Source organism: Boleophthalmus pectinirostris, unplaced genomic scaffold, assembly GCF_026225935.1.
Source record: "Boleophthalmus pectinirostris isolate CB_2022bp ecotype Guang Dong unplaced genomic scaffold, ASM2622593v1 HiC_scaffold_23, whole genome shotgun sequence".
In the NCBI taxonomy this organism is placed as follows: domain Eukaryota; kingdom Metazoa; phylum Chordata; class Actinopteri; order Gobiiformes; family Gobiidae; genus Boleophthalmus; species Boleophthalmus pectinirostris.
Window position 1 is genome coordinate 2,138,558 of NW_026571207.1, and position 12,253 is coordinate 2,150,810.

A 12,253-nucleotide genomic window follows, 5' to 3' on the forward strand; every position below is an offset into this window, starting at 1 on the left:
CATGTTCCTCAGCTCAAAATCGGCTGCTGCAACTTCAGACATGGTGACAACGTGACACCAACCTCGTGCTCCTCGTTGGGAAATATTAATGAAATAATCCAAACGAACTTCTTGGTCTCTTCAAACGTCATCTGAGACTTGGATGATTCACAAAGATTCAGTAATAAACCAGCGAGATGTTCATGTTCCTGAAACACTCAAGTTAAGAAAGACTAAGAAATTGTAGTTTTTTTGTTTGTTTTTTTTTCTCTCTAGACTTTATTTTATCCAACAGATCATAATTCTGGATCATTCCCATGGACTTTTCCTCAAAAATGACTCTTCTCCAGTGACATAAGTGATTCTGATAGAGAGTTTCCAGTGAGTAAAAGAAAGAAAACATCAAGTTAACAACTAAGACGACTCAGATTAGAGAATGACAAAGCTTTGTTTCAGGTACAGCTACTGCAGCCCAAAAAATGTATCAGGGCAGTTTTAAAAGTCTTAAAAAGGTCTTAAATTTCATATTCCTAAATTAAAGCCTTAAAAAGTCTTAAATTATCTTGTCCAAGTCTTCAAACGTATTAAAATCCAGTGTTACGTTCATTAACAGCTGAACCTCGTCGTCCGTCCACATTTTCACACTTGCCATGTTCCTCAGCTCAAAATCGGCTGCTGCAACTTCAGACACGATGCTCCACTTCGTTGTTTTTAATGCCCATGTGACGACGTGACGACGTGATGCCAGCCTAGTCATGTGACTTGCGTTTCGGGCGGTTTCACGTTACTGTCTGGAGGGAAGGATTTGATTGTGGACACAGAAACGACGTGTTTCTGAATCGTATCACCGTTTCTGAGCGTCACTGTAAACGTAACCTCAGTAAACAAAGATAAATCAAAACGAATCATATTAAAGAAAGACAAAAGGGTCGTAGTCCTGCTCTGAGCCCGTAAGCTCCAGAACTGGTCAGAACTGCACGTTTCTGACATCACGCGGTGGGCGGAGCTCGTCCAGTATAAAGGAAGTAACGCCGAAGAACGAAAACTTTTTTAGTACTTCGCACCAGTGAGCACAGGCCTCTGAAAACTACACAACGCCATCTGGGGCCGATCCGATCAAAACACAAACTCTTTTGCAAAAAATGTAAACAGGAGAATTGTCTTTTGGTCGTTTTGATGTGTTCATTTGTGTTTCTTTCACATCATTTGACAGTAACACAAGTTTTTTCTGAACATGTAAAAGTCAAACTGCCAGAATTGAGTCGCGACAACTAAACTTAAGTAACAGTCTCTACATTAAACTTTATCGGACATCTATATTTTTATTTTATTGTAATACGTTCCATTGCAACAGTTGGGGCATTATACTTCCATGAGTTTACTCCTGACTCTTGACTGTAAGGCTGTGTTTGTGTTTCAGGTTTGCCCCTGACTCTTGACTGTAAGGCTGTGTTTGCGTTTGTGTTTCAGGTTTGCCCCTGACTCTTGACTGTAAGGCTGTGTTTGTGTTTCAGGTTTGCCCCTGACTCTTGACTGTAAGGCTGTGTTTGTGTTTGTGTTTCAGGTTTGCCCCTGACTCTTGACTGTAAGGCGTTCTTCGGATACAGCGGGGAAAACCGACGTCCGATCATTTACTGGATGAGAGGAGACAAGTTTGTGGAGGAGCTCGCCGGACACATCAAGGAAAGCGAAGTCAGGTGAGAATCTGTCGAGAAATATATGAAAATATGTTTACAATAAAATGGACTAAACTGGAGATAAAACTAGGGAAGTCCTGAACTGTGAGAAAAAAAAAAAAAAAAAAAAAAAGAGGCAGGTCATGTGGGCTCTATTTTCTTTTTTTTTTTCTACCAACAACTGAAAAAAAAAATTCTCAAATATTTTTTCTTCCATTTTTTGTTCTTATTTTTTCTGTCTTTTTTTTTTCAATGTCATTTTTTTTTTTTTTTTTTTTTTTTTTTTACCATTGATGTGGCTGATAAATAAATAAATAAATAAATTTGAAAAGTGAAAGTGAAAGTGAAAGTGAGTGCTGGGCGTCTCTGCTGTTTGCTCCTGGTCTCAGTCATCGGTTATAAAATGAACAAATCGTGATGTTTTTTCTCCAAAAAAAATAAAATAAAATAAAAAGCGTAACAGTGAAATTTGATGTGGACCAGGACTAAAACAGGACTAAACCAGGACTAAAATGGGACTAAACCAGGACTAAAACAGGACGGAACCAGGACGAGCTCGTGGGTGACCGCAGGAGAAAGGAGCGGTGTTGCGGTGCAGAGGTCTACCCGGCACTACCCGCCCGTAAAATTTCAGAATATTAAAACCCGTGTGCAGGACTCTAACTCTAACTTTTTGTGTGACGGTTACATCGTCCTCTGTGTTTTGGGTGCGAGCGCAGGAGACTTTGTCGGTGCAGAACGTTTCGTCGATACTGTGGGTTTTGTCGGGGAGAAAACTTCTTCAGAATCCCACTGATACAGATCCAACATTTATGTAAATGTGTCAAACTGAACACGTTCTGCACTGAACAGGAGACACGACGCGGAGGAGACTGATTGACAGTGGGCGAAATCCGTGGGTCATTCGTTCATTCGTTTTTCAATATAAAACCAAAAATAAGAAAACGAAAAAACAACAGTTTTCTTCGTTATTTGTCTCCAAAACCAAAATAAAAAAACAGATAATGATTCGTTTTTTCAGTTTTCGATATTGTGTTTAAATGAAGAATGGAAAAAACGGATAACGGCCGTTTCCCGTTTACGTGACTTCAGTGACTGAGATGCCGAACTTTTGCACCGCATACGGACTGAACCAGGACTGATCCAGGTCCAAGACCAGACCGAGATCAGAGCGGGACTGAGACCGGGACCAGAGCGGGACCAGAGCGGGATCAGACCGGGACCAGAGCGGACTCCGAGCTTTGACTCCGAGCCTCCACGGGGTCCAAGCCTCAGCTTCGAGCTCTGGTCCTGCCGTGGGCTCTGAGCCTCCGGTCTGGTCCCGGACCTGGTCCTGGTCTGGTCCCGGTCTTGTCTCAGTCTTGTCTCTGTCTCAGGCCCGCTCTGGTCCCGGTCTGGTCCCAGTCTCAGTAGCGCTCTGGTCCCGCTCTGGTCCCGGACCTGGTCCATTTGAACCAAAAGCTCTTAGTTCAGTTTGTTTTCGTTGGTGTGAAAGTGTCAGTTGGATGTTTTGCTCCACCTCAGAACCAGTCGTGGTTCTTGAGTGTGGAGGACTGGAGCAGCACGTCCAGACCTGGAGTCCACAGAACATCTCACTTTCCCCACACAGAACCAGAGCACAGACGATGACACGGAACCCACTCGGACCACTGGTCCCGGTCTCAGTCCCGCTCTGGTCCCGGTCTGGTCCCGGTCTGGTCCCGGTCTGGTCCCGGACCTGGATCAGTCCTGGTTCAGTCCGTATGCGGTGCAAAATTTCAGCATCACAGTCATTGAAGTCGCATAAACGGGAAACGGCCGTTATCCTTTTTTTCCATTCTTCATTTAAACACAAAATCGAAAACTGAAAAAACAAATCATTATCATTTTTTTTATTTTGGTTTTTTAGACAAATAACGAAGAAAACTGTTGTTTTTTCGTTTTCTTATTTTTAGTTTTATATTGAAAAACGAATGAACGAATGACACACGGACGGGTCTACAGCCAATCAGGACGCAGGGGGAGGAGCAAACGGAAGTGAGGCCGCGAAAAGGGACGACTGTTTTTATTTTATGCTCAACTAAAGACAAATATGCACAGATTTCTATTTCTGTTTTCTATTTCTGAAAGCTTTCTAACTCCATAACCCCCCACCAGAAAAGTTTCACAGTGCAGCTTTAAAGTAAACATTTTAATGATGATCTAAAAGTGTTCACTGTGCATGTGTTTGTTTGTTTGTTTGTTTGTTTGTTTGTTTGTTTGTTTGTTTTTTGTTTGGTGCAGACTGGTTCGGGAGCATCTGGGGGAGAAGGAGGTGGAGCTCTCTCTGATTTTCGACCACGTGGACGAGGCCGACCTGAACAACTACACCTGCTACGTGGAGAACAGCATCGGCCGGAGGGGAGGGAGCGCCCTGCTGCTCAAGAAAGGTCAGATGCCCTCCCGTCCTCCTCCTGCGTGTGTGTGTCAGATGCCCTCCCGTCCTCCTGCGTGTGTGTGTGTCAGATGCCCTCCCGTCCTCCTGCGTTTTTAAACGACAGAATAAGAGAAAACAACGGCGGAGGAAGAAGAGTTTAAAACAGAATCGCTCTCGTCTTTCTCACCGCAAACAATCCTCCGGAATGATGCCGATCCTTTTGGTTTTACCTCATATTTCTTGTTTTCTCTCTCTCTCTTCTTTCTCTCTCCTCTCTCTCCCGTTCTTTCTCTCTCTCTTTGAACAGACGTTTGCATAGTGCTATTCTCTCTCTCTCTCTCACTCCCCCTCTCTGTTTATCTTCTTGATTTCTCTCTCTCTTTTCTCTCTCTCTCTCTCTTTCTCTTCTCTCGTTCTTTCTCTTTCTTTGAGCATAGGTTTCCATAGTGCTATTCTCTCTCTCTCTCTCTCTCTCTCTCTCTTCTCTCTCTCTCTCTCTCTCTCTCTCTCTCTCTCTTCTCTTTCTTTTGTCCTTCTCTCTGCCCTCTCTCTCTTTGCCTATATGACCTCTCCTCTTCTCTCTCTCTTTCTCTCTCTCTTTGGACATAAGTTTGCCTAGAGATATTCTCTTTCTCTCCTCTTTCTCGCTCTTTTTCTCTCCTCTCTCTCTCGTTCTTTCTCTCTTTGAAGAACAGATATTTGCATATTGCTATTCTCTCTCTCTTTTTCTCTCTTTCTCTCCTCTCTCTCTTTCTGTCCTCTCGTTCTTTCTCTCTCTTTGAACAGAGGTTTGCATAGTGCTATTCTCTCTCTCTCTGCCCCTCTCTTTCTTTCTCTCTCTCTCACTTTCTTCCCCCTCTCTCTTTCTCTGTTTATCTTCCCAATTTCTCTCTCTCTTTGAACATAAGTTTGCCTAGAGATAGTCTCTCTCTCTCTCTCTCTCTCTTTCTCTCTCTTTTTCTCTTCTCTCTCTCATTCTTTCTCTCTTTGAGCATAGGTTTGCATATTGCTATTCTCTCTCTCTTTCTCTCTCTTTTTCTCTCTTTCTCTCCTCTCTCTCTCTTTCTGTCCTCTCTCATTCTTTCTCTCTCTCCTCTCTCTCTCTCTCTCTTTGAACAGAGTGCTATTCTCTCTCTCTCCCTCTCTCTCTCTTTCTCTCTGTTTTTCTCTCTTCTCTTTTACATTTACACACACATTTACACACACATTTACACACACACATATTACACATTTACACACATATTTACACACACATTTACACACACATATTTACACACACATTTACACACACACATTTACACATTTACACACATTTACACACACATTTACACACACACATTTACACACATTTACACACACATTTACACACACGCATTTACACACATATTTACACACTTACACATTTACACACACATTTACGCACACACACATTTACACACATTTTGACACACATTTACAACATTTTGACACACATTTACACACATTTTGACACACATTTACACACATTTTGACACACATTTACACACATTTGACACACATTTACACACATTTACACACATTTACACACATTTACACACATTTACACACATCTTGACACACATTTACACACATCTTTACACACATTTACACACATTTTGAAAAGCATTTACACACATGTTGACACCATTTACACACACATTTGACACACATTTACACACATTTTGACACACATTTTGACACACATTTACACACATTTTGACACGCATTTACACACATTTGACACACATTTACACACATTTTGACACACATTTACACACATGTTGACACACATTTACACACATTTGACACACATTTACACACATTTTGACACACATTTACACACATTTTGACACGCATTTTCACACATGTTGACACACATTTACACACATTTTGACACACATTTTGACACACATTTACACACACACATTTTGACACACATTTACACACATTTTGACACACATTTACACACACACATTTTGACACACATTTTACACACACATTTACACATGTTGACACGCATTTACACACATGTTGACACACATTTACACACATGTTGACACGCATTTACACACATGTTGACACACATTTACACACATGTTGACACACATTTACACACACATTTACACACATTTTGACACACATTTACACACATTTTGACACACACATTTACACACATTTACACACACACACATTTTGACACACATTTACACATTTTGACACGCATTTACACACATTTTGACACACATTTTACACACATTTACACACATTTACACACATTTTGACACACATTTACACACATTTTGACACGCATTTACACACATTTTGACACACATTTACACACATTTTACACACACATTTTGACACACATTTACACACATTTTGACACGCATTTACACACATTTTGACACACATTTACACACACACATTTGACACACATTTTACACACATTTTGACACACATTTACACACATTTTGACACACATTTACACACATTTACACATTTTGACACACATTTACACACATTTTGACACACATTTACACACACACTTACACAAGATTTCCGGCCATTGTGAAAAACGTCTGTTGAAGCTGGAGCCGATGGAGCCATAATCGCGCCCGTACTCACTTCCTGTTGGCGGTTTTGCTCTGTCCGTTTACACAGCGAGTCTCTGGACGCGTTCGCTCCGACGCGTGGAAATTACCGAACGAGCCGGAGGGAAAATTGAAAGGAAAAGTGGAGCGATATGACACGACAAAAACACACATCTCAAATGTTGTTTTTAAAAATTGTCCCAGAGATTTCCGAGGCTTTTAGCTCCGACCGCCTCAGTGGGGAATCGGAGTCAGAATTTGGCGAAATTGTTTGTGAATAACTCGTTTTTCCTCCCGGAGCAGAGACATCACAGGATCTGCTTTGTTTTTCTCACACGGTGACGGCTCCAGTCAAAACAAAAAGAAAAAGCTGGAGTTTAGACACGTCGGCGTCGTCTGTCCTCCTCCGCTTCATCTCAGCTTCTCCTCTGACCCTCCAAAAAAATAAATTAAAAATCACTTCTGGGGTAGTAAAATATATTAAATCAACACTGAAATAACTTAATCCTGTGAGAACTAAAACTTATTTAATGGTGTGAGTAATGACGACACTTGAGAATCCGCGTGTCATTCGTTCATTTGTTTTTTAATATCAAACCAAAAATAAGAAAACGAAAAAAAAAACAATTATTTTCTTCATTATTTGTCTCCAAAACCAAAATGAAAAAACAGATAATGATTCGTTTTTTCAGTTTTTGATTTTTTTTTTTTTGTTTAAATGAAAAATGAAAAAAAAGAAAAAAAAAAAAAAAAAGGGATAACGACCGTTTCCCGTTTCCGTGACTTAAACTGCGATGCCGGACTGAACCAGGACTAAAACAGGACTGAACAGGTCTAAAGCGGGTCTCAGTCCTGTCTCAGTCCTGGTCTCAGTCCTGGTCTCAGTCCTGGTCTCAGTCCTGGTCTCAGTTCCGGTCTGGTCCCAGTTTCCTGACCACCCGAGAATCTACGCGGGTGCACGTCCAGGAAAGTCCCAACACTCCTGGTTCAGTCCTGGTTCAGTTCTGGTTTAGGACTGAGACCGGGCCCGGACCAGGACCAGGACCAGGACCAGGACCTGGACTGAGACCGATTTAGAGCTGGTTTAGACCTGTTTTAATCCTGGTTTAGTCTTGGTTTAGTCTTGGTTTAATCCTTCTCTTCTTCATCTTCTGCTCCTCTGACCTTCTCCTCTTCATCTTCTGACCTTCTCCTCTTCATCCTCTGACCTTCTCCTCTTCATCCTCTGACCTTCTCCTCTTCATCCTCTGACCTTCTCTCTCTTCATCTCTACCTTCTCCTCTTCATCTTCTGACCTTCTTCTCTTCATCTTCTGCTCCTCTGACCTTCTCCTCTTCATCTTCTGCTTCTCCTCTTCATCCTCTCCTCTGACCTTCTCCTCTTCATCTTCTGACCTTCTCTTCTTCATCTTCTGCTCCTCTGACCTTCTCCTCTTCATTCTGACTCTGACCTTCTCTTCTCTTCATCCTCTGACCTTCTCCTCTTCATCTTCTGACCTTCTCCTCTTCATCTCCTCTTCATCCTCTGACCTTCTCCTCTTCATCTTCTGACCTTCTCCTCTTCATCCTCTGACCTTCTCCTCTTCATCTTCTGACCTTCTCCTTCATCCTCCTTCTCCTCTTCATCTTCTCTGACCTTCTCCTCTTCATCCTCTGACCTCTCTCTTCATCTTCATGCTCCTCTGACCTTCTCCTCTTCATCCTCTGCTCCTCTGACCTTCTCCTCTTCATCTTCTGACCTTCTCCTCTTCATCCTCTGACCTTCTCCTCTTCATCTTCTGCTCCTCTGACCTTCTCCTCTTCATCCTCTGCTCCTCTGACCTTCTCCTCTTCATCTTCTGACCTCTCCTCTTCATCCTCTGACCTTCTCTTCTCCTCTGACCTTCTCCTCTTCATCCTCTGACCTTCTCCTCTTCATCCTCTTCATCCTCTGACCTTCTTCCTCTTCATCCTCTGACCTTCTCCTCTTCTCTGACCTCTCCTCTTCATCCTCTGACCTTCTCCTCTTCATCCTCTGACCTTCTCCTCTTCATCTTCTGCTCCTCTGACCTTCTCCTCTTCATCCTCTGCTCCTCTGACCTTCTTCTCTTCATCCTCTGACCTTCTCCTCTTCATCTTCTGACCTTCTCTTCTTCATCCTCTGCTCCTCTGACCTTCTCCTCTTCATCTTCTGCTCCTCTGACCTTCTCCTCTTCATCTTCTGACCTTCTCCTCTTCATCCTCTGACCTTCTCCTCTTCATCCTCTTCATCCTCTTCATCCTCTGACCTTCTCCTCTTCATCCTCTGACCTTCTTCTCTTCATCTTCTGACCTTCTCCTCTTCATCTTCTGACCTTCTCCTCTTCATCTTCTGACCTTCTCCTCTTCATCTTCTGCTCCTCTGACCTTCTCCTCTTCATCTTCTGACCTTCTCTTCTTCATCTTCTGCTCCTCTGACCTTCTCCTCTTCATCCTCTGACCTTCTATTCTTCATCCTCTGCTCCTCTGACCTTCTCCTCTTCATCCTCTGACCTTCTCCTCTTCATCCTCTTCATCTTCTTCTCCATCTGTACCACATATTCACGCTCTTCTTCCTCATATCTCCTCCATCTCGGTGACTTTTTTATCTTTCGTATTTAATTCCGCACTTAACTGCGGGAGACGTTCCATCTGATTAGGACGAGCTCAGTGTGAATAAAAAGAAAAAAAAAAAAAACGCACCGACAGAGGAAGAAGAGCGAGGAGAAAGAAACCGCGCTCGCAGACACATATTTAGATCACCCGCTCCCTGCGCTAGTCGCTCCACCTGCAGAGCACATCACATCAGGTCTGTCGAGTCGCCTGCGTACAGTTTTGTGTCATTTTTTTTTTGTATTTTTATGGAGAATCAGTGTCGTAGGCTTGTGGGCGGAGCCTCGTACACAGTCGTACCGCTTGACCTTTAGTCCTGGTTTTAGATCTGCTTTTTAGTCCTGTTTTAGTCCTGTTTTTGACCTGGTTTTAGACCTGATTTAGACCTAGTTTAGTCCTGTTTTAGTCCCTGGTTTTAGACCTGTTTTAGTGAGTTTTAGACCTGGTTAGTCCTGGTTTTAGATCTGTTTTAGTCCTGGTTTAGACCTGGTTTAGTCCTGGTTTTAGATCTGTTTTTTGACCTTGTTTTAGTCCTGTTTTAGACCTGATTTAGACATAGTTTAGTCCTGGTTTAGTCCTGGTTTTAGACCTGTTTTAGTCCTGTTTAGACCTGGTTTAGTCCTGTTTTAGATCTGTTTTAGTCCTGGTTTAGACCTGGTTTAGTCCTGGTTTTTAGATCTTTTAGTCCTGTTTTAGTCCAGTTTTAGTCCTGTTTTAGACCTGGTTTTAGACATGTTTTAGACCCTGGTTTAGTCCTGGTTTTAGATCTGTTTTAGTCCTGGTTTAGTCCTGTTTTTGACCTTGTTTTAGTCCTGTTTTAGACCTGATTTAGACATAGTTTAGTCCTGTTTAGTCCTGTTTTAGATTGTTTTAGTCCTGGTTTAGACCTGTTTAGTCCTGGTTTTAGATCTGTTTTAGTCCTGGTTTAGACCTGGTTTAGTCCTGGTTTTAGATCTGTTTTAAGTCCTGGTTTAGATCCTGGTTTTAGATCAGTTTTTTGACCTTGTTTTAGTCCTGTTTTAGACCTGATTTAGACCTAGTTTAATCCTGGTTTTAGATCGGCTTTAGTCCTGTTTTAGTCCTGTTTTAGACCTGGTTTTAGACAAGTTTTAGACCCTGGTTTAGTCCTGGTTTTAGATCTGTTTTAGTCCTGGTTTAGACCTGGTTTAGTCCTGGTTTTAGATCTGTTTTAGTCCTGTTTTAGACCTGCTTTTAGACCAGTTTTAGACCCTGGTTTAGTCCTGGTTTTAGACCTGTTTTAGTCCTGGTTTAGACCTGGTTTAGTCCTGGTTTTAGATCTGGTTTAGTCCTGGTTTGGTCCTGTTTTAGTCCAGTTTTAGATTTAGTTTAGACCTGATTTAGTCCTGTTTTTTACCCTGTTTTAGTCCTGTTTTACACCTGCTTTTAGACCAGTTTTAGACCTGGTTTAGACCTGGTTTAGATCCAAACGATTAAAAACGATGGCAGCATTTAGTTTGAGTAGTTTTGAGTGTTTTCTCGGTGTAAAAGCTCTTCTTTGATTTCAATACACAGAGTTCGGTCCCAGATTAGACTTTTATTAGATTTATTGTCATTTGTTGCGAGCGTCTCTCCGTCCCTCATCTGCACCGTCGCTCAAACGTGGGGCAGCAGCGACGCCTGGTGGACGGGAAAGGTACTGACGCAAACCTGCACAAAAACACAAACCTTCAAAAATAATTCAGTAGATTAAGATGTCAAAGTTTAAATTAAATAATCCGACGAACTTAATCATGTCAAGTCGCTTTAACACGTTTGTATTTTTAATTAATAATTTTAGTTAATTTTAGGGAAATATTGTGGGTATAAGGGAGCGTCACTTAAAAATATAAACGAGGTACGATAGATTAAAGATTAAAGATTAAACCAAGACTGAACCAGGACTAAAACAGGATTAAACCAGGACTAAACTGATCTAAAACCAGGACTAAAACAGGACTAAAACAGGACTAAAACAGGACTAAACCAGGACTAAACCAGGACTAAAACAGAACTAAAACAGGACTAAAACAGGACTAAAACAGGACTAAACAAGGACTAAACCAGGACTAAAACAGGACTAAACCAGGACTAAAACAGAACTAAAACAGGACTAAACCAAGGACTAAAACAGGACTAAAACAGGATTAAACCAGGACTAAAAGCAGGACTAAAACAGGATTAAACCAGGACTGAACTGATCTAAAACCAGGACTAAACTAGGACTAAAACAGGACAAAAGTAGGACTAAAACAGGACTAAAACAAGACTAAAACAGGACTGAACCAGGACTAAACTGATCTAAAACCAGGACTAAACCAGGACTAAACTAGGTCTAAATCAGGTCTAAAACAGGACAAAAACAGGACTAAACCAAGACTGAACCAGGATTAAAACAGGACTAAAACAGGACTAAACCAGGACTAAACCAAGACTGAACCAGGATTAAAACAGGACTAAAACAGGACTAAACCAGGAATGAACCAGGACTAAAACAGGATTAAACCAGGACTAAAACAGGACTAAACCAGGACTAAAACAAAACTAAAACAGGACTAAACCAGGACTAAAACAGGACTAAACAAGGACTAAACCAGGACTAAAACAGGATTAAACCTGGACTAAAACAGGACTAAACCAGGACTAAAACAGGACTAAACCAGCTCTAAACCAGGACTAAACCAGGACTAAAACAGGACTAAACCAGCTCTAAACCAGGACTAAAAACAGGACTAAACAAGACTAAAACAGGACTAAAACAGGACTAAACCAGGACTAAAACAGGATTAAACCAGACTAAAACAGGATTAAAACAGGACTAAACCAGGACTAAAACAGGACTAAAACCAAGACTGAAACCAGTACTAAAACAGGACTAAACCAGGACTAAAAGGACTAAAGGACTAAAACAGGACTAAAACAGGACTAAAACAGGACTAAAACAGGATTAAACCAGGACTAAAACAGGACTAAACCAGGACTAAAACC

At 41.6% G+C, this 12,253-nt stretch overlaps 1 protein-coding gene across 1 annotated transcript in view; it reads left to right on the top strand.

The window, feature by feature from the left end:
• Positions 1-1,617: 1,617 nt before the first annotated feature.
• Positions 1,618-12,253, top strand: part of il1rapl2 (interleukin 1 receptor accessory protein-like 2) — a 44,167-nt gene continuing 33,531 nt past the window's right edge. The window contains exons 1-2 of the mRNA XM_055159580.1: positions 1,618-1,676; positions 3,918-4,078. Of these exons, the coding sequence (XP_055015555.1) occupies positions 1,618-1,676; positions 3,918-4,078 (220 nt within the window). The remainder of the gene's footprint in view (positions 1,677-3,917; positions 4,079-12,253) is intronic.